This window comes from Phaseolus vulgaris, chromosome 1 (assembly GCF_000499845.2).
Source record: "Phaseolus vulgaris cultivar G19833 chromosome 1, P. vulgaris v2.0, whole genome shotgun sequence".
Classification (NCBI taxonomy): Eukaryota; Viridiplantae; Streptophyta; class Magnoliopsida; order Fabales; family Fabaceae; genus Phaseolus; species Phaseolus vulgaris.
In genome coordinates this window covers 44,813,074-44,837,066 of record NC_023759.2, presented here as the reverse complement: position 1 = coordinate 44,837,066, position 23,993 = coordinate 44,813,074, and the positions used below count along the sequence as shown (strand labels likewise).

The 23,993-nt window shown below is 27.4% G+C and overlaps 2 protein-coding genes across 3 annotated transcripts; one reads left to right on the top strand and one right to left on the bottom strand.

Annotated features, from left to right (window-relative positions):
- The first annotated feature begins 5,940 nt into the window (after nt 1-5,940).
- LOC137814558 (purple acid phosphatase 22-like) lies at nt 5,941-9,564 on the top strand. The gene is made up of 5 exons (XM_068617363.1): nt 5,941-6,226; nt 6,318-6,609; nt 8,277-8,845; nt 8,934-9,022; nt 9,101-9,564. Exons 1-5 carry the CDS (start codon nt 6,056-6,058, stop codon nt 9,309-9,311), a joined length of 1,332 nt encoding a protein of 443 aa, XP_068473464.1. The 5' UTR covers nt 5,941-6,055; the 3' UTR covers nt 9,312-9,564.
- A 237-nt stretch (nt 9,565-9,801) lies between these two features.
- LOC137814560 (zinc finger A20 and AN1 domain-containing stress-associated protein 4-like) lies at nt 9,802-11,091 on the bottom strand. 2 transcript variants are annotated; one of them, XM_068617364.1, is made up of 2 exons: nt 10,881-11,091; nt 9,802-10,603 (listed from the first exon to the last, which is right to left on the bottom strand). In XM_068617364.1, exon 2 carries the CDS (start codon nt 10,577-10,579, stop codon nt 10,091-10,093), a length of 489 nt encoding a protein of 162 aa, XP_068473465.1. In that variant the 5' UTR covers nt 10,580-10,603; nt 10,881-11,091; the 3' UTR covers nt 9,802-10,090. The 2 variants fall into 2 exon arrangements, with proteins under 2 accessions (XP_068473465.1, XP_068473466.1); XM_068617365.1 differs by having other exon boundaries at nt 9,802-10,587; nt 10,881-11,015.
- Between the last annotated feature and the right edge of the window lie 12,902 nt (nt 11,092-23,993).

Here is a 23,993-nt window from a genome sequence, read left to right as displayed (position 1 = left end):
ATGGATTTGGTTGTGTGTTGAGTTCTTTATAGCGTTCACACTTCAAAATTTCCATAACGTAACTGATCCGTGTGTGTACGTGTCTTCGAACTCCAGCTGTACGCACAGGATTATGAATCTGGCCAAAGTTTAATTTGGATTATGGATATTCCAATCTTCCCATTTTGAAAAAAATATTTAATAACTTGTTGCAGTTAAGGAACAGAATCAATGATGAAAAAAGAGAAATTAGATTTTGTTGTTTGTTTTTTCCTTACCCAGTTATTAAAAACCTAAAAAAAAAAATCCTTTTTTTTATCGTTTTAGCCTGAGTTATACATTTCTGGTGAGTTTTAAGAAAAGGAAAGAAAACAATTCAAACAATTGGAAAAAATAATAAAAAATGGACAGCTTCAAATCAGGAATATGTACAGAGGAAAATTAATTTCAATAATAATAATAATAGTTAACGTATTTGGAGGAGCGAAATTAATAATATAATAAAATAATTAATGCATTAAATGATAAATTTACTAAAGTATTTTCTTCTCAAATTACATAAATTATTTATTTATAGACAAAAATGTCAGTTTTGAAAAATATATCAAAAGAAACTGACAATACATGTGGTTTTTTATCTTTAAAAAAAATAGAGGCGGTGATAACAAAGATTACTGATTTTGAGTCATTGACTGCAGATTTTTCTGTCTCTAATTATAAAAATGATTTGCTATTAAAGAAACTCTTCTTAAAGAATATCTATAAAATGTATTTTTTTAATAATGGCATTTGAGCGTAACAAATCAAATGTTTAATTGTGACAAACCAAAAATGGAAATAACTAGTAATTGAATCGTAAGTAAAATCCTAAAACAAAAGTGGCTAAATTAGTAGTTTGAACGATCCATGAAAACTTACAAAAAAGCATTCTGTGAGAAAGAAATTTTATCACAACGATAGCAATATGTTTTGCTTTCATAGGAGTTGCGATTTAGTTTTCCTTAGTTTGGGCGAAGAGTATAAAGTTTATGATTGGAACTGCGTGAAGGACATGCAAATGCTAATTAAGTGTTAATCCTGGTTAATGCCTTAACCGTTATGAATGCAGTCAAAAGTCAAAACAAGTTGTTCCCCCTTAATTTAGAACATTGATAACTTGATTTCTTAATTTTTCCTTTTACGTGTAAATGTTTTGACAAAATGAAAATATTTAGAAGTATAAATTATAGGGAATTTCTCGGAGATTATGATAAATAAATATTGATAGTTGATCTATTGAGTATATTCAATGAATAACATTCTAAAGTCTTGAAATTATATATTTTTTTAAGACTTTGAAGCTTAGTCTAAAAAATTGAAATACTATTTTTAAGGTATCTTTAAAACATTAATTATACATTATTTCTTTATGAATAAGTCTTCCTCTCATATTCTATATAAAGGGAATTTGTGAGGAAGAAATGCAAACAATAGAAAAGAGCAACATAAAGAGAAATAAGTGAATATATATCCACCGTGATATTAGAAATCCTAGTGAGATGCTAGAGAGACTTTGTATTCCATCATTATTAGGTGAGATTGAGTGTTATCCTCACAGAGTGAGAAAAACAAATATTGTAATACTACTTTCATATTGTTTTATTTTCTATTATTTGCTTATTGTTTCTGCAAATGCCAATTTTGTATTTACACCAAAGAGGAATAATTAGTTCTGATTTTCCCAATATAAATATACCATCTTGAAATCTAAAATAATTAAATAAAAATAAGTGATAATTTGGCAATTATATGAGTTAATTAAATAAATTAATTAAATGAGTTAATTTTGTTTCATACACAAAACACCCTTGACATGTTAAGAAAAGAGAATTATAAAAGATAATAGCATTAAAAAAAGTTTAACACCCAAAAATAAAAATACTTATCTGTAAACAATTAGAAATTCCCAAAAAAATAAAAATAATATATATTTCAAAGGAAAAAAAATCATCTCTTCATATTCTTTTAGTTATTTTTTAGATATACAATTATATATGCTTGTCTACATAAATCATACCACTTTACCACACCAACCAATACAAAGATAAGTTATCTAAAGACATGTTATTATAATAAAACAGTTCTATTTCAATTCATCTCAATAAGAAATTCATAAGTCAACTTAAATTTTCCTCATTTCATCAATACATGATGCATATACTAGAATATTTATGGATGTTTTGTGTATTAAGTAACTCCTATCAAACTCTAACATATTTCTCATATATATATATATAAAAGCATATATGATTTCCATATGTATATGATAAGTCTAAAAAATTCAAAATCTATAACTCTTCGAATGTTAGAGGATCAATTATTTACCTTCTTATATCACCTTATGTCTTAGCTATATAGATCATTAGTGAAGTTATAAGGATCTTTATTATTGATTATAATATTTAATACACAAATTCAACCAACGATTCACATATGATTTTAGATTAGGGACATTAATCTCATACATTTCATGTATCACAAAAAACTTCATATATATTTTTATTCATATATATTCTAACTCAACTTGTATATTTCAAAATACTATATCATCATTATCATAAATGTAAAAAATAATTTTTACAATATTTTGGATATGTTTGAAATCTAATAAAAGTCATAATTAAATAAAACTTAAAGTTTTTAATTGATGAAGGAAATCAAAATTTTGAAATTCCTCCCATTTTTATAATTTATTTACTCATTATTTTTATTATTTTATTAGAAAAACAATTATGATTTATCTTAAATAAAATCAATCAAGGGTGTTACACTTTTATTTGTGAGTGTATTTTCACTAAAGAAATTATTTTCTACTATGTAATTCCCAAAAGTTCATGCTTTATCTTCATTTAAAAGAAAATTTTGTCACTTGATAAATAATTTTGTTGTTAAAGCAAAAAATTGGCCAAAAATTCAAACTCTCAGTCTTAATTTCACGTTATAGTAAAGATCAAAATGCTGAGTTTTTTTTTTAATGTTGAACACTCATATTATTCACCTATTATTCTAAATAACTTAAAACCCAATTACAAAACAAATTATTCCAATTTTCAAAATATACAACCAAAAAGAGAAAGAAAGACTCACTTAAAGACACGTTTCAACTCAATATATTAACCTGCAGAAGTTTTCATTACATCGACACTCCAATAATATTAACAAGTTCAAACCACTCCAATTCAACTATTTCCAACTTAAAAACACAATTTTACCCCTTTATATTTACGATAAATAAATTATTTCAAATAATTAAAAAAAAGTTCTTTATAAAACTATTAGATAGTTTTAACAGTTCAATGACGAAATTATAAGTATTATATATTGTAACTAAAGTATTTGCAATTGTTTGTTCGAAAATTTGTAATATTTGTTTTATAAAATCATGTTAAAATTGTTTTTTTTTCTTTTCTTATTATAAATAACAAATATATTTACTTAACTTAATATCTTATTAGATTCTAAGATCATTATATCTTAAAGGAGTGATAAAGGGGAACATGGGTATGAACAGAAGAGAGACTAGAAACTTACAATCATTGTATAGGTTAGGTCCTGAACCAAATTTACAGAGAAATAAATGTCCACTAAAACATATCACAAAAAAAAAGCAAAATTAGCTGAAAAACAAAATAAAAGTGATGCTGTGAACACTAAATTGTGTTCATTAAGCCTTCATTATTAAAAAAAATTAAATAAAACATGGGTAAGCATGAATTATATAGACATAAACTAAGAAAAAAAATAAAAAATGTATAGGTCGAACGGTCACAACTGAAACTATAAATAACTAGCGGGAACACAGGCACGTGAGTGCCTGTATTTTCGCATTTTTCATTTTTACTATTTATATATTCATATAATTTTAATAAATATTAAATTATATGAGAAGTTATGTAAATTATCTAAATGCACCATTGATAATAGTTTTATTAAGATTTTATGTTAATTTTTTTATATTTTCATTTTATTGTTTTTGAATATTAAATTTTGATTTAACTTGGGTGTAATCTTGAACTTTGTAAGGTTATCAAGATTAAAATTAAGGTTTAAAAAAAATGGACCAGCAAACAATGTTAAAACATAATGCAAATGGTTGTATGTTGGAAGTTGTAGAATCTATCACCATATCAATTGAATCCACATCTTCCATGGCAAAGAAGTAGAAAAAAATAAAATAATAAACTAAATACAAATTTACCAAACTTCCAACTTATGTAATATCTAATAGATCAAAGCATCAGTAAACATAAAAACTTTGTCCGCAAAGCTGGGCTTAGGATTCATACAAAAATATAAAAAAAAAAATAAGAAAGCAATAGAAACAAAAATGTTCAAATCCTATAACAATGAGACATGTCTCTGCTTCAAACACTTTGGGAAGCGCAAGAAGGAGTAAACAATGGTTGTTGTTGTACAGTGGTGATTGAAGAGGGCTTAAGATGGGTGAGAGTAGGAGAAGAATATGGAGCGTGAAGGAAAAGGGTTCAAAATGTGTCAAAATTTATGAGCATTTTTTTTCTTTGGATGCAACTGGTGAAAACTACTCCTTATAAGGAAGTGGAAGAAAGTGGTAACCGCTCAACTACTCCTTATAAGGGAGTGGATGTAACTGGTGAAAACTACTCTTTCGTAAGAGAGTGGATGTAAATGGTAACGGTGAAAACTACTAAAGAAAGTTGTAACAGCTCAGTAATAATCAAATTGTTCACGTTTGGTCACTACTCACATTTCCTAATATTTATTTATCTCTCATAAAACAGACACTCCCTCTCATTATGCAATTAATTTTCAAAATAAATTATCTCTTTCAATTCAAAACCACTCATCCACCTCTCTTTTAATTCCTCCACATCTCTTTCAATTCAAAACCTCTTTTCCACCTCTCTTACAATTCAAAACCGCCCCACTACGTATACCAAATATTGTAGAAAAAATAAGAAATGACACAATGACCATAATACAATAATAAAATTAAATATTAATATAAAGATAAAATGGGAAAAAAATTAAAAGCAGTTAAGAGAGGAATAAGAAATGACACAATGACCATAATACAATAATAAAATTAAATATTAATATAAGGATAAAACAGGAAAAAAAATTAAGAACAGTTAAGAGGGGAATCCCTTTATATATAGGTATAGATAAATAATAATAAAAATTTAAAATTTTGTAGGTTAGACCCTCACAAACATAATTAATATATATATATATATATATTAAATTAAATTTAAATATGTAATAAAATTATGAAGGTTAACACTGATTTAAAAATTGTGTGGTAAATTCGTTGACTAAGTCCACGCTTCTTTGAATAAACAATATAAAATATGATTTTATGTGGGCAACATATAAGTTAAGCCTAAGCCTATTTAAAAATTATGTGGTCATGCTAAACACACGCTTCTTTAAATAAATAATATAAAATATAATTTTGTGTGGGGAGGTACGCAAAAAAAACACACCACTTAACTTCCAAATTTTAATGATAACTACACTTTTACGTCCATTTATTATACCAGTATCCTTTTTGACTCATTCTAATAAGCATATTTTTTATAGTGTATATTTATATGTTTTTAACTATCTCTCAATCAAAGTAAGCAACAGAAAATATGATTTATAAGTTTTATGGAGCTGATTAATTAAGTCAAGTGAATTCATAAACACAAATAATCGGTTGATATTTACTACAATTGATTCTACATATTCAAAATCTCTCACCATACTCAAAGTTTTGTAAATACTTTAAACTCTCATTTTAAAAAAAATTAAAATAAATGAAGAAGGTTATGTGCATACAATTATGTGGTAACACAATTCTTTTTTATTACTCAATGGAGGCATGCACGCATCTCCAATAGACAGAAACAGAACTCCAAAGCAAGGTGTTGTGAACAAAAATGTACTTTCCATCTCATGCAGTGTAAATTCCGCAACCCCATTATATGATTGGCCCTCCCAACTCAAAAGGGTTCCCTTCATTTCCATCAACAAACTTCATGAATCAACAAGAGCAACCCAAAACCAGAAGAACATGATGAGGAAATGCAGAAGCTCTCTTATGGAGTTCCCAATACTCATACACACCCTATGCCTCCTTTTCTTCGCACAGTCCCTACTTTCTGAAGACAACAATTTCGTTCGTCAGCCAGCTGGTCAACTCATCATCACACCCCACCATGGCTCCCATTCTGATCCTCAACAGGTTCATAGCAAGTTATGATTATTAACTTCCCATAGACATGCATGCATGGCTCAATTATGCTAATGTTTAGGTTTGCAATTTGGTCATGTAGGTGCACATTTCATTGGTGGGGAAAGAGAAGATGAGGGTTTCGTGGATAACGGAGGAGAAGCATGCAGAATCCGTGGTGGAGTACGGAACAGAAGCAGGGAAGTATAGCGCAAAATCAACGGGGGAGCACACCTCGTACCGATATTTTTTGTACAATTCCGGCAAGATTCACAACGTTGTTATTGGTCCTTTGAAACCAGGCACCACTTACTTCTACAGGTGTGGAGGCTCAGGCCAAGAGTTTTCTCTCAATACACCTCCACCCAACTTCCCTATTGAATTTGTCGTCGTTGGTAAGTCATTCTCGTTTGGAATTAATTTTTTTATCACAAAAAATGAATAAACTAATAATAAATCATTTACTGTGAGCGAGTATTAAGTCTTTTGCTTCACCATTTTGTTTACTTTTCTGTGTGGGTTCTTCTTTGGCATAAACTAGTTCTATAGTTGGGTTAATCTTCACGTTAATGTGAGTGAGTTGTTGTGTTCTTGAAGGCAAAGCAAAGATGGTGTGGGACAGGAATATAGGGATAAGGTATCTTTTAAGGATACAAGAGTGGCTTAAGTGTACACCACTTTGTTTGGCAGTTGCCACTCAATTTTTTTAGGATATGTCTAAACATTTTACGAAACTTTAAAAAACAAGACCTTGATTTATTTTTAATATTTCTATTATAAAATATTAATTAAGGTGTCGTAAAAGGGACATTCTTCTTTATTATAAATATTTTATTTTTCTATTTTTTTAATTCTGATGTGGCGGAGAAGAACTCACTTTCTTCTTTTCCTTTTTTTTCTATTGGGCTCTGACTTCAATTTTAATATACAAGAATAGAAAATAAAATTTGGGCCTTAGTATGAAATCGGCCGGAAGACACATGGCTACTTCTTCCTGCACCCCCCATGTGTTCTTTAGGTATCCCATAACAAATTGGAAAATACTGTTTTTTCCTTCAGTAAAAAATTTAAAATAAAAAGCCCTAAACACTTTTCACCTTTCTCTCTCTGCTCTCTTCAATCACCCGCGGCACCCTATTTGTGGTGGTTCTTGTTAGATTCTCAAAGATTTTGGTCTTGTATCAGTAACATATTTCGCATTTTTCATCCCATTCAAGGCCTTCAACTTTTCATCATCCTTGTAAAGAATAGGATTCTTATACTCAGTAATTCTATTCCTGCCATCAAGCATGCTAATTGCAGTATGTATTCTTTCAAAAGCTGCATGCAGTGCTCCACCCAGACTCTATTCCATACTTGCTTTTCATTTAGTATTTCAAAAGCATTTAATAACACAAAAAAAATTATAATACTTTTCATGGTTCATACTTGTTTGCTTTTCAATTAATTTTCTTAGATTAGTAATTTCGTTCCTAAATGAATATTTTAGAATGTAATTTTACATTTCAGAATGAATCGAATTATCTTGCTGTTAACCAAACACACACAAAAAAAATCTTGCCTTTAAATGTACTGTTGAAGTGATTATTAGAGGGTGCCACAGAAAGTTACATCTCATTGATTATGCCAAAGTACATCTCATTGATTATGCCACTACAAATTATTAAAATGTTCATAACATAAAATGCTAAAAAAAAGCTAAACAACCCACCACCTCCTAAACAGAGCTTTTTATCATATAATGTTTTTTAAGCATTAGAGATTAGATAAGCAAGTGATGGTTTTTAGCTTCAAATGTAGGACTAGTTTCTAATGAGATGTGTCTTAATAGAATCCATTGTTAACAAAAAGTAGAGCATTAATTATTTAAGAACTAGTAGTGCAGTTGCCCTAGCTCCTTTTTTCTTACACTTCTCTGTTGTTTTTATCATAAAAACAACATGAATCATGAATCATATGAATCACTTATATTTGTTGTTTTACCATTTGTACCATGTGCAACCAAGAGATGTGTCTATGAATAATGTTTTCCATAAATATGTGTATGATTGTATGTATGTAGGGGACTTGGGACAAACTGAATGGACAGCATCAACCTTGAAACATGTTGAAAGTAGGGAGTACGACGTGGCATTGTTACCAGGAGATCTATCCTATGCAGACTCCCAACAACCTCTGTGGGACTCCTTCGGTCGTTTAGTGGAACCCTATGCTAGTAAAAGGCCATGGATGGTTACTGAAGGCAACCACGAGATTGAGATTTTCCCCATTATTTACCCACAACCCTTCCAACCCTACAATGCTCGTTGGCCTATGCCCTTCCAACAAAGTGCTTCCACCTCAAACCTCTATTACTCCTTTCAGCTTGTCGCTACCCATGTCATCATGCTAGCTTCCTACACCGACTTTCACTCCCAATCACAGCAATACACATGGCTTCAATCTGATCTCGCCAACATTGACAGGGTCAAGACACCTTGGGTCATTGTGGTGTTGCATGCACCTTGGTATAACACAAATGAGGCACACCAAGGTGAAGGAGAATCCATGAGACAATCCATGGAAGGGTTGCTTTATAAGGCCCGTGTTGACTTGGTTTTTGCTGGTCATGTTCATGCATATGAACGCTTCGTACGTCACACTTCCATTTTTTTTAACTTGTAATAAAACTCAGTATTTATTTTGTTTTGTTTTTACTAACTAGTTAAATCCATTGCAGACTCGAATTTACGATAATAAGATTGACTCATGTGGACCCATGTACGTGACCATTGGAGATGGAGGAAATCGAGAGGGACTTGCGTTAATGTGAGATACTTTAATACTTACGTTTTATTAATAATTTTCAATACTTACGTTTTAATGTATGTTTATTGTTGATACTAGGTTTAAGAACCCTCCAAGTCCGCTCTCGTTGTATCGAGAACCAAGCTTCGGACATGGAAGGTTGAGAATACTAAATGAAACACATGCACATTGGTCGTGGCACCGAAACAACGACACTGATGCAGTTGTAGCTGATGAAGTTTGGATAGAGACTTTAAGCAGTTCCAAAGCATGTTGGAATCAACAAGATGCTCCCAACGAAGAGCTATAAAATCGTAGTTGAAGAGGTAATTTTTCTAAGGAAAATGATAGTTTGGAAACGCGTAGTATAAATTCTTGATGGTTTTATATTACTTTTTCTAATATAACATGTGACTAAGTCTCTTTGATATATGATGTGAGAAGCTCAATGCAGTTATAATATCGTGTTTAAACTTAATGCACGATTCAAATATACGCCACATGAACCCCATCTGTACCAATATTTATTATTTGAATAAGAAAAAGTGTTTGTTTGGGTAGAACTGAATTAGAGCAATGGTCCCGAATAACAACCGAGGATACTGTTTTCTATTTTGCTAACATATTAATAGAATAACTCACGCAGTGTAAGAATTGATTGTGTTTAACATGTTTCCCTAAACTAGCGTATTTTATAAATGAAAAATTTAGAAAATTATTTATGATGGTGAGTTTTAAAAATTATATTGGAGTGGGTGGAGAGTGCAATAGCAGAAAATGGAATACAATGCAGAGGATAATTTGGCACAGAAAAATATGAAACTAGAGTGCTACTAGCTTTTTACATTTGAATTTGAAAAGGGTCCCTCAAATTCCGAACGTGGGTGGACCTAAGCATTACCATTTTTAATGAACACAAAGCAAAGCCACCAAAACATGACTTATTCAACCCTTCCAGTGTCGTCATAATAATAGATAGATTTTTTTACACACGCTCCATCCATTCCTACTATCACAGGTCCACCACGGACGCTCCGCATCAACTCACTCAAATCAAATCAAATCAAATCGTCCAATCAACGCCGCAGATTAAATCCTCCGTAGCTTCTCGCCTTTGATCACCGGATTCGCCCGAGCTATCTCCTCTCTCCCCACCGCCTTGAAATCGAACCCACACGCGTGTTTCTCGGGGTACCTGTGGCTCCCACAGAACGTCGTTCCACACCTGCACTTGAACCCGGTCAACCCCACGCGCTTCCGACACGCGCCGCACCGGTTCGCCTGAAGCGGTGCGCACGCGTCCGGCGCGGTCACCACCGCCGGTTGAGGGAGGGATTCAACCGGCGCAGGCAAGGAAACCACAGCGGTGGAGGCGACGGTTGCTGTTGCTGCGGCGGAGGATGAAGACAGGGCGGTTTCGATGGTGGATTTGGTTTTGGCTTGTTCTTCTTCCTTGAGCCGGATGTCTCTGTAGCATTTGGAACAGAGATTCATGGTGGCGGGGCTACCGAAGAAGCCGCAGTTGTTGGCGCAGAGTCTGTGACCCTCGGGAGCTTGGCACCGGTGTTCTTCCGCCATGTCTGGATCTGTGAGAAAAAAAATCTACAACGATGCAGAATATTTGAATGGCGGGATTGATGATGATTCGGCGAAAATTGGAGGAATAATTGAAAAAGTGATGAATCAGGCGTTGGGAATTATTACGTATAAATAGAGAAATCACAGATTGGAAATTGAACAGGGGAGTGCCGAAAATAGGGGATTTTAGTTTGTACAACGAAGGTTACAAGAAAATAATTCTTTTAATTTAAATTGTTGAAAAGAAGATTGAAAAATAAAGGGGTATTGATATGGGAGAAGAAGGAGAGAGAGTTAGTACCTGATTTATAGGGAATGATCGTGGGTTGGGGAAGAAAAAGAAGAAGAAGAAGAAAAAAAATAAGAAGAAGAAGATAAGAACGAAAGTGGGTAGAGAAAAGAGGAAAGAGAAAAGATGAAAGAATCTTAACGGAGAATGATTAACAGAGTCGGAACTGTGAAAGGATATTAAAGAAAGAAAAAGAGGAAGGCACCGCGAAAGGAGACAAATTGGTGTTAATCATTTTGAAGTGCTCCTTGGAAAAGGATATTAGTTATTGATTATTATTAATTAATGGAAGTGAAGGAAGTTATGTCGTGGAGATTTGGGAGGAGAAAATTATGCATTATGGTTAATTAGATTTCTGATAATTTTCTTTTATCTAACGTGAGAATGAAAAACAGACAGCCTGGCTTTGACGGCAGTGTTGTGGTGGAGAAGAAGGCAACCGGCACATCAAGTTCAACGAACCTCGCCATATATTTAGAGACAAATACTAAAAAATAACTCACAATGTTCAGACCATAAATATAAATTAGGTCGCTAATTAAATAGTTGTTAAATGGATTAATAATGAAAACGCCCTTCAAAAAATTAAAAACCAGGGATATTAAGTGGAGGCGTGTTTGGTGAGAAGAATGCGTTAGACTTAGTTATAGTTAGACTCAGATTATCTATTTTAAAATAAATAATAAAATAATAAGCTTATCTCATACCTTCTTAACCAACGTGCCAAATTCATTTTTCAATAAAAAAAATATAGATATTCTCTGCATTCACACTCCACGGATAATTTACTTTCTTAGATAATTAATTTTCTTTACAAATTAGTTATATAAATTTTTGCTATAGATATACTTTTAAGATGAATCTCAAAATTAATAACAACAATTTTTTTCATCAAACATCCTTTTTATAAATACTTATAACATCAAGTATATATCCCTCTCATATGCTAAAATCTAGAACCTGTCAATCCTACCCCTCAATTACACTCTTTTATGTCAAAATCTGTAAACATCACATCTACCTCATCCAACTCATCACATAAACACTTTAGAACTTTTGATGGACACAAAAATGTAGAATTTAAACTCTAGAGATTCTGCATCTGTTACGTTATTGTTCTCTTCAACATTCAACAAAAATAATCAACATTATTTGTTCATGCGATAAGATAAACTATTACGAGTTATAAGATTCGATTATTTTTTAAACCACAAGTTAAGTTATAAAAATGTTCAGTATGAAGAAAAATGGGTAAAATATAACCATAATTCTATTACAACAAATTAAACTATAAATATCAAAGTTCTTTAAATAAAATAAGTCTATAATAATCAACATAGTTTTTATATAATATATTATCTCCTCTTACATTATTATATTACCTTAAAATTCAAAAATAATTCATAAAACATAAATGATTATGTGAAACCAGTTAAAAAATAACAATTTATACAAATTTTCATTTATTTAATCATATTTAAATATTTAAAAAGATCAAATGCAACTTTATTAAAAAACATCAAATTCTAAAAAAAACATTTACTTAACTTAAAAATTCAAAAAATTCTATTAAAATGGAAGACTAATAAGTATTTTCTCTGAGATATATGAAGTTTTGTAAATTATATTTACACCCCGTGTTTAGCAAGTTAACTCTCAATTGTATTTATTTTCATATTAAACCCAAAACGAAAGCCGAAACAAGTCTAAAACACTTTGTTTTTTTTTTATTTTCAACCTCACTCCTAAAGTTAAACATCCAAATATATCTACAATAAACCTCCTAAAGTACATATAACACTTACACATATTCTTAAATAAATAAAAAACTTAAGCATTAATTCAATAACTTTAATTTATCTCACTTTTTTATTATAAAAAAACACAATTTCTTAGGAGAAAAATGGATTTGAATGTTTTTTTAGCAATACTTTATATTATGAAAATATTTCTTGATTCAATTTCTAAATTCAAAAAAAAAATGTCTCATGTACTGGAAATTTAGCTTAACTAGTGATTGATATCATGATTTATGGATGAAGAAATAATTGGATACCATCCAAAATCTAAAAAAAAAAATATTATTAAATAAAAATTAATTCTATAGACAAAAAGTAATTAATTTTTGTATTGACAAAATTATATACTATTTTTAGAAACTATTTTTTTATATCTAAATTAGATCAATTGATATCTAATTAATTATCAAAGTTTTATCTACCAATTATTTAAATACTAAAGTTGTTATCTAAAACTTTGTTATCTAATTAGATACCAATTTAAAAATTATTTATCACTAATAGAAACTAATTTAGATAAAAAAATATATTTTCTAAAATGGTATATAATTTTGTTAATATAATAACTAATTATTGTTTATTTTTAAAATTTATTTTTATTTAATGATTTTTGTTAAACATATTTCTAATCTCTAGAAATAAATTTTTTTTTTTTTCAAATGTTCTGTTTTTTAAAATATGTCAATAAAAAGTCGTCACAAAGTGTAAAATATGAATATGAAAAAAAAATAGTTCTCTCACTTTTCTCATAATCTGAAACAAAATAAAGATCACAATTAATAAATTAAAGATTAGGCCTGCCTGCATTATTTAAATTTGTATATATATAGAGAGAGAGAACATTAATAAATTTTTATAGAGACATGTTTTAGAAACATATATATTTTTAATATGTAAGCAGATAGCAACGTATAACTATTATTGTATTAAATGTATGTGGAAATTATTTAAAACCAAGTCTTCTATTTAAATTTATTAATTTTAATAATATTGAAATATTGATAAGTAAACTTTTAAATTGCCCATATGTATTGTTATGTAAAACTTGTAAATACGTTTTTAATTTAGATTAGAGATATAAAATGAATAATTTAATCTGTTATACCTCATATCTATTCACATCACATTATTAATTAGCCTTAAATAACCTATAACTATATACAAAAATATGTTTTACATATTTCATATTCTTAATTATATTTAAAAATTTTAAAAATTAACATTAATAGGGGATTTTAGTTTGTACAACGAAAGTTACAAGAAAATAATTCTTTAGAAACAGTGTGTATGCGGTGGAAGGGAGAAGTCAAGAGGATCATTAGAGATAGTGAAAAATGAGTTTGAAGGTTATTTAAAACGACAAGTAATTTTACAAAAATTTTGAAACTCATAGTATTTTATTGAGGTTTTTAAACCCATGAAATTTATCGGATGTTTTTAAATCCATTGTATTTTACAGAGATTTTGAAAACCATAGTTTTTTACACAAGTTCTTAAACCCATGATATTTAACAGGAGTTCTGAAAGGAGGATTTTCTTGAGGTTTAACAAATCTTGGGGAACACGTTCCCCATGAATGATTTAGCGAAAAAAACTACAATTCTGGATAAATAACTTAATAAAGATTTTAACTCTAAATAATATAAAATAAACTTATGTTAAAACCATTTTTTTATAGTGTAAGTTATAAAAAAGTATGATAATTTTTTTTTAATTAAAAGGTTTATCTATGAGTTATTGGATCTTCCATTAAACCCTTTATATAATTAAAAGAAATATTTAAACCAAACTTTTATTCAACGTATATCTATACTTATATATAAAGGGGATTCCCCACTTTAACTGCTCTAAATTGTTTTCCTACTTTATCCTTGCTTAATATTTTGTTTTATCAATTTATTTTGGTTATTTAGACATTTTGGATTTTCCACTTTAACTGCTCTAAATTGTTTTCCTATTTTATCCTTACTTAATATTTTGTTTTATCAATTTATTTTGGTTATTTGGACATTTTATAATTTTAGAAGTTAATAAAACAGTTTTTTAATTTTTTTATTTGTTTTCACTACTTAACTAACAGGAAAGTGGAGAGTTTGGTACTTTAATTTATTTTTGTTCTCACTTAATGAGTTACTTTTCTGTTTTAAACTAATATTCTTCTTTATTAAATAAGCGTTTTTTAATTTTAAAATTTTATTTTATTTGTTCTCATGGGTGTGTGGAGAAATTGGTTACTTTTCTGTTTTAAAACTAATATTCTTCTTTATTAAATAAGCGTTTTTTAATTTTAAAATTTTATTTTATTTGTTCTTACTTAATGGCCAGGAGAGTGAAGAGATTGATACGTTTTATTAGAGAAGAGTGAAGAGAGGGGTGAAATGTGGGTTTATGCACGGTTACTTTTTCTAGGCAAAAAAAAATTATATATAAGAAAACTATGAGAGAGGAAGAATATAAAAACATCTTAAAAACTATTGTCTGATGCTATTTGTTCTTTCTTCAGAGTCCCAAGTGCGCGCAAATTCAATTTTGGTATTCTTTCAACAAATTCAATTTTGGTGCGTTTTCTTTCATATTTCTCAAGCACAAGAGGAAGAAGGAGATAGAGAAGAAGAAATCGAGAAGTTCTAAGCTGTGATGCTCAGCGTGAGCAAATGCCTTCATTGTTGACCCTTCCAACATCTAAATGCAAGCGCACATAGTCTTCCTTGGCTGCCACTATGCCTCCCGTCTCCTCAAAATTCTAATTTTGAGATTCTGAAACTGTTCCTCTTCACATTTCATCACAGCCACTTCACCATGTATTCCGTCTCCTCAATGCTTCAAAAACTCTAATTTTTAGATTCTTAAATGTGTATTGCTAATTTTCTTCATATTTCATCTCTTTTATTTACCTTATTTTGTTTTTCCTATTTCTTTAATGTATACATTTTATTTTATTTTTTCCAATAGAGATGTTTAGTTTATTTTATAAATTAATAACTTCAATTTCTTTACTCATTAAGAATCACATTACTAAAATAATATTACATTTGATTTATTGTGATAAAAAAATATAATTATTTAATTATTTTAAACATATTTAATTAAATATATATATATATATATCTATACTTCTACACCTATATATAAAGGGGATTCTCCTCTTTAACCGCTCTTAATTTTTTTTCCTATTTTATCCTTATATAAATATTTGATTATATTATGGACATTGTTGTCATTTCTTATTTTCTCTAAAATATGTAATATATGCGGAGGAACAATTTTAAATTGAAATAGACGTTGGAGACGGTTTTGAATTGAAAAAGTGGTTACTTTTCAAACAGTTGCATAGAAAGAGTAATGTATCTTCAAATTTGAGAGAAAGAAAAATATTAGTGGAAATAATGGAGAAGATGAACGGTTTTGAATTGCAAAAGTGGTTAATGTGTGTGACATTCTTAGGAAATAAAATTTGTAAAGAATAAAACACTTATAATGATGATCAATTACTTGCATTGGTTAAGCCAATTCACACAAAGTATAATAATTTTACATAATAATGATAATGTCATTTTTTTATTTATAATATACTATAAATTTATATTGTTAAGATAAATGTGCAAATAATAATATTATTTATTTAAATTTTAATATTAAACATAAATATATATATATATATATATATATATATATATATAAATGAAAAAATAAGCCGCTAGTATAGATAATGAAATCATTTGGTTTTTAAAAACTAAATATATGTAAATATAATTTATAACGTTATATATATTTTTTACTTTTATTAAATATAAATTATAAAGACCTGTTTAATTGTTTAAGAATAGAAGTATTTAGTATCTTTAATTATTTATTTTGGTTGCGAGGTTGAATGAGAATAACACTTTTACTTTTTAAGTTTATTTCTCATTTCTGCCCATTTTACATTTTTTTATCTATTTATTCATTTTTTTCTTTTTTTTTTCTATGAAATGTAGGGTAAATTCCCTATCTAGCATCATTTACACTTTTATTTCCCTAACTAACACCCTTTTGCTTTTATTTCTCTATCTAGCACCCTTTTGTTTTTATTTCCCTATCTAACACCATTTTATTTTTTATTTCCCTATCTAACACCATTTCAAAAATAAATAAATAAAATAATAAATTATAATTTTTTTGATAATTTTAATTTTGAATGCATTAAAAAATAAGTATTTTTAATGTTTAAAATAGTTAGAAATATAATTAATGAATAAAGAAATGAGTTTTTACAAAATAAAAATAAAAAATGTTTAGTTTAAAATTATTTTTTTAAGAATAAAGAAAATAAGAAATTAAACCTTACAACAACATAAAAGTTGAATCTATAAACATAAATTAGTATTTATTTTTATTATTATTCATGATGTAATTATGTTAATTTGAAGTAAAAAATACAGGACATAATTATAAAAAACCAAAGTCAGTTAGTATTAATTAATAGTGAACACATAAATAATATTGAAGTGTCTACCCTAAATGCAAAATCCTAAAAAAAAAACTAATGCAAATGCTACACTTAATGCTTAAAAATTAAAAGAAAAAAATTCAAAAATAAATAAGTATAGAAAATAAAAACAACAACAATAAAATAAAAACAAAAAACAAAAATAAATAAACAATGGTATGAAAAAATAATAACTAAAAACATATAAGATATAAAATAAAGGCAAAACAAAATAAGATAAATATACAAGATATAAAAATAAATAAAAATCCAAACAAGATAAAGATAAGAGATATAAAACGATACTAAATAAGTAGATGTTGATCATAAAAAGAAAAATAAATTAAATACGATCATTCATTTAATATTTTTTTCAATGGTACATTAAATAGTGTGTGCGAAATGAAACATAACATAATTAATGACGAGAAGTGCACAATCCAATAATGTTGGGACATGTTTTTTTTGTGTGTCCTGGTGTTTGACAATATGAACATTTTTTTGTTCGATCATGTTGTTCTCTTATGTTCATATTAGTCCTTATTCGACTTGACTTAGGTTATTTTCATGTCAGGACTTGGGCATAGTATTTGACCAGTGTATGCAGATCAATATTCTTCATTTTTTAGTTCCATCAAATAGTTTTTAGTAACACGAAAGATCTGTTGCAATGTTGTTGTTTTTATTTTCTATATTTATTTATTTTTACATTTTTCTTCTTTTCATTTTTAAGCATTAAGTGTAGCAATTGCCTTAGTTTTTTTTAGGATTTTGCATTTAGGTAGATAAACACTTCAATATTATTTGTGCGTTCAATATTAATTAATACTAATTGACTTTGATTTTTTTATAATTATGTCATGTATTTTTTACTTGAAATTAACATGATTACATCATAAATAATAATAAAAATAAATATTAATCTATGTTTATAGATTCAACTTTTATGTTGTTGTAGAGTTTAATTTTTTATTTTTTTCATTCTTAAAAAAAAATTAAACTAAACATTTTTAATTTATTACTTTTTTATTTTTATTTTGTAAAAATTCATTTATTTATTCATGAATTATATTTCTAACTATTTTAAACATTAAAAATACTTATTTTTTAATATATTCAAAATTAAAATTATATAAAAAAAATTAATATATTATTATTTTTATTTATTTTTGAAATGGTGCTAGATAGGGAAATAAAAAATAAAATAGTGTTAGATAGGGAAATAAAAAAAAGGATGTTAAATAGGGAAATAAAAACAAAAGAGTATTAGATAGAAAAATAAAAGTGTAAATGGTGATAGATAGTGAATTGAGCCTTTGAATTTACTCAATCTTTCATTGGATGTACTCAATCTTTCGTTGCAAAATAAATCATTTCAACAATTACTAAATTTCATTTTGAATTTGATGACTATACGTTTTAACATTTGGAATCAATATTTATGTTGGTGCGTAAAACAACATAACTTTATATGTATATGTATATATAATATACTTTGTACTGTAATAATAATACTCTCTTTTAATTATTTTCATTACTAATTTTTGTTTTTACATTTATTATTTTTGAAACTTTTACATAGAATATTATAAACACAGCTGAGACAAAAAAGAGTAGAAAGTGTTTATATAGGATCTCAATAAATTTAACAAGTAAACACACTACATCGGTTAGTTTCTAAAATTGAGGTTATATATCTTATGTTCCACTTGAATACAACATAAAAAAACTCTTTCTTAGTTATTGATCATAATTGATTTAAGTAGGGATAATAATTCTTCCAAAATTATGTTTTTAAAGTACAAAGATGAATCACAATCCACCCTCTAACTATATGAACTGGGTACTTAATATTAAAAAAACAAAAAAATCTTATAGAAAAATATTTTTTTTCTTCAGTTTTAAGTCTCCCCAATTCGCAATGTGCATTGGATCCTATAGGGATTTTTATATACTACAAAAAATAATAATATTATAATAGTCTTTTTTTGCAGTTTTCTATCTAATATTTTGATATTTTCAAGTTAAGTTAATTTCCAAATTTTTCGTGGTGTTTTTTTTTTAAATTATGTAATTTTAAAGCTTAAACTATTTTATTTGTAATAAAAATAACGTAAATACTAAATGTAATTCAAAGTTATAATTAATATTATAAGTATTAAATTATAATTATTGAATCGGTCAACATTTCAAGTATTTAGAATTAAGTTGACTGAGATACCAGCCAAGACATTTCGGTCTATCATCTAAACAGAACAGTTGGTTCACCAAGATTTCAAATTCTGATATTGAAAGTCTACCTTGCAAGCCTTAATTATAAATTAGATCAATAAATAAGTCTAATAGTAATGTCAAAAGAAATATTAGATATGGACAAGGCCCCAAATAACAAATCCATAATAAAACAATATAAATATATAATTTGGGAACGAGTAAAAATTTAAATTTAATAACATTTATAATTTTTAAATGTTTTTAATTACTTGAACGACATATATATGTCGCTAATTACTTGAACGTTGTATAAGTGATAGCTTTTATAAAAAATAATTTTTTTATTAAAATTAAAAAAAAATAAATTATTTATAATATATATAAAAAACAAAAATTAGAGAAAACAAATTTATATTTTTTATTAGTATACAACACCACTATCAAATTTCTTTCTCTACCTCCTCATAAATTTCAAAATTTAATTTCCATAACATAAAAATAAGTTTTAAAAATAATTTTTGAAATAAAAAATATTATAAAATAACTTTTCTAAAACAATTATTTCTTTTTTATCTTCCAAAATCTAAAAAATAATTTTTATTTTTAAAATTCAAATTTTAAAATTAATGAAGTGTAAATATTTTTTTAAATAAATAAAAAAAATCATGCCACTGGTGGATGCTATAATGGCAACGCAGAAAGTGGGCAAAGGATTCATGGAGGGGCTCGCAGAGAAAGGGGCTGGTGGAGGTGCGTGTAGTGGGTTCAGGTGAATGTTTTGTGGTGGCTTCTTCAAGAGTGCGACAGGTGTAGATGTAGCTAATGTTATATGTAGATATTATTACATCTCTTGTTCTGGCAGATGATGTAGTATTATACTACACTCACTTTAATACAAACTAATATATTATACAATATATTATACAGGTCAATTAACTATAAAAATATTACTTAATCAGTTTAAATAAGTAGTTTTAATATAATTAATATATTTTGAAATGAAGTTGAAATTAAAATAACGATGGAAACAAATTTTTTTCGTCTTATTTCTTCGGAGCTTAAGTTTTACTCGTTCTTCAATTTCTCTTTCTCATTTGCTTTGAACTTAAATAGTACCTACAAAAAAGTACTCCGACGCTTAAATCAGACATTCATAATTTAAAATTATTACGTATCTAATTCTTTAGAACTTATACTAATTTATATAATTATTGTAGGTTCATTCTTATTAATGGACTAATAAAAAAATTAAGAAATACTAATCATTAATCAGTTGGTGATGTCGGTCTACTTAGTAAACTTTTGTAAATTAAATAGTTGATGCTTTCACGATTACACGAATAAAGAAGTACAAATAAGATAAATATGTCATGTGGTTGCACATGTTGAAATGGATTTAAGTTGATAATGCAAAAGACAAGTGTTGTTGTGTAGGTTTAGGGCACGCTGCATGCCTCCATGTGTTTCATACATTTCTTAATTATTGTGGTCGGCTAAATATTCTCTTAGAGGAATTATTGTGGTCAGCTAAATAGGTTTAATGTTTTTATAAGGTTGAAATGAACTTACAATACCACTTATTTAATAGTGTTTTTTACTATTTTTTTTCTTTTTAACTCTCATTAGCAAGTTAAAAGGTAATGAAAAATATAAAGAAAATACAATTGAAAAAAAATGTAATTACATCAATAGAATATTATGAAAATAGCGTATTCATTAGTTTTATTATAAAAAAAATTATCGTACCCACGTCAAGCAAATACAATAGCAGATAACATTATTATTTCCATCTAAGAAAGGCAAAATATATAGTAACCATAGAAAGTTAATAAAATGATTAATCACCTAACAGAAGCAAATCGAGTAACACTTAATAAGCTAAGTGCCTTACTCTATGACCAGCCAACATCATAAAAAATTGAGAGACAGAAAAATGTTTAACTTCTTAATAACCATATATGCTTAAACACTGGCAAACCCAAAACAACATCAGTGACGACTCAGAAAAGCTTAATCAATACTAAGCAAAAGGTTAAATAATTGACATATAAGTTTATCGAGAATAGATAATGCACACGTGTAAAACTAAATCTTTTTTGAAATATCATTGATTCCACAACTATAAAAGACAACCCCATTTGCTTCGCTAAACAAATTCAGACAAAGTTTAATGTCTACGGTTCAAATTTATGATAACCTAGTTTTTTTTTTTATTTGTGATAGAAATATAAATATTATGTTATAGATCACAAGAATTATTAGGATTGTAAAAAAACATATATTAATAAAGTTTTAGAAAAAATAGAATGGAAAAATGATTTTACATTTTTAACTTCAATATAGAAAGGAGATAAATTTAGTCTTATGCATTACTAAATAACTATTTGGAATGAAAACAGATGGAAAATATATCTTACGAATTTGTTATTATTGGAAGTTTGATGGAGGTTCAAAGAAAGTCTTGAGATACTTACAATGGACAAATAACCACATGCTTACTTATAGGAGATCTAATTATCCTAAGGTGATTGGATATACAAATTCAGTTTTTGTTGTTTGTGTTAAATCAAGTAAGTCTACATTTAGTTATATGTATCTTTTAGCGAGTGATTTCATGGAAAAGTGTAAAACAATCCATCATTGTTGTATCCACCATAGAAGCTTAATTTGTAACATGCTGAGGTCACACTTCAATTTAATGGGTTACAAAATTTTATTCAAGACTTGGAGTAGTTGAAAGTATTACCAAGCATGCATAATTATACATTCAATTATAACAAAAATTGACATTTACCAATATGAGTAGTTTCTTCAATATTCTTTTTTCAATTTATCTTTTGCAAATTTTTTTTATTATATTCTTTCTTGACAATGAACAACCTGATTTTTCCGCTCAAAGGAAGTTTACTTGTAGAAACCGCTTACAACCAAATCAGCTCAATATTTAAAGAAAGAAAGAAAGATGAAATAATAACAAGAAAACGCACAACTTACTTTAATTACTCGTTAGAAGAAAGAACGGAGTAACTCTCCCGATAATACGTATTATTTTTCTAGTCTTGGAGAAGGAAATGAAATCCTAAAGAAAAGACAAAACTCTATCTTCTTAGTATTTCTCAATCTCCATAAAATTATATTTTTATCATTTTTAAAAGATGCATATAACCTTCCACATTAACTTTAAAAATTTTTATATTATTAAATCGTACTTAACCACAAAACTAAAAATCTACTTCACATTATTTAATTAAGTTACATAATTTTCTAAGGGATACTCCCACCTTAAATGCTTAATGTCAATACATGCTATAATATTGGAAATATACAGCAATTTATTTGGAATTATGCAGTGGCATTTTGGTGCATACTGGTTATAAGCCTGGCAGCATGTGGAAATTTGCAGCCGCAACAATTGTTGTGGAAATATGGAACTATATAAAGATGTTTAAAGGTTTTTTTTTTATCATAATAGTGTAATTTATGAAAAAAAATAGTTAAAACAATCATTCGTGACTTAAAATTGCATCAGTTAGGTCACACGTTGGTCACGTGAGGCTTTTATAAGTAATAATTAACTCTTTGATATATTATTAGTACGCATTAATTATAAATGTTAAAAAGTTATAATTATAATATATTGTAATATGAGCATGAATTTTCTATTATATCGTAGAATTGTAACATAAACGTGGTGGCATGAGAACCCTATTAATATATCTTTCATTTCAAAAAATATATCTTAAATTTCATAACAAGGAAGGATCACACGTTGGTTCGTAGTCTTATCCTCCATGTCATCCTTAGCTGGTATAATATCAGACAAAAAAAACGATTATTTTTTAATTCGAAAGAGTTAAAAAGTTATTGACTCCTTAAAATGGTAATGGGATGGCTTCTTTTCATTACATTTTTATTCTTTTTTTTTTCGTTTGTATATAAAATTCTCAAATTATTTTTTGTTTAAACAATTTAGGGAATTTAAATACAGATTATTTAAAAGGTCAACAAATTTATAAAATAATAAAATTTAACAGATAGTATAAAACATGAGATCTGGTAAGATATTATAGAACACATATTAAGATTCTAAAAATGGATATTTTTTTTTCAATAATTTTGTATTTTTTTAATAAAATATAATATTTTAATTATAAATTTTAATTCTAATTCAATCTTACACTTTATATTATTTATATTATAAAATAATCCAACTAAATAATGTAATATTATGTTATTTTCTTGACATGGAAAATAATTTCTGAGAATGAAATATTATTAGTTTCATATGAAATTAAACTACTTTTAAAAAAAATATTTTTAGAATATAATACATAAGTTAACCTTAAAAATGGAACGTGGTAATGTTGTGTTTGTTGTTTTAATTTGTAAGTAATTATGATTAATAAATAAGTTCATCATAAACCTCACTTTCTGTTCCTTTCGTGTTGTTTGGTTGGATTTGAGGACAAAACATTCTCTAGACAGTTATATTATCTTTTAAAAAGAAAAAAGGTTGAAAATGACGAAAATTCAAATTAAAATAATGATTTCCGTGTTTGAAAACACAACATTAAAAAGTTGATTTTTCTGACAAAGATTAGTCTTTATAAAGTTATAAAACAGAGGTTAATTTTAATTGGAATT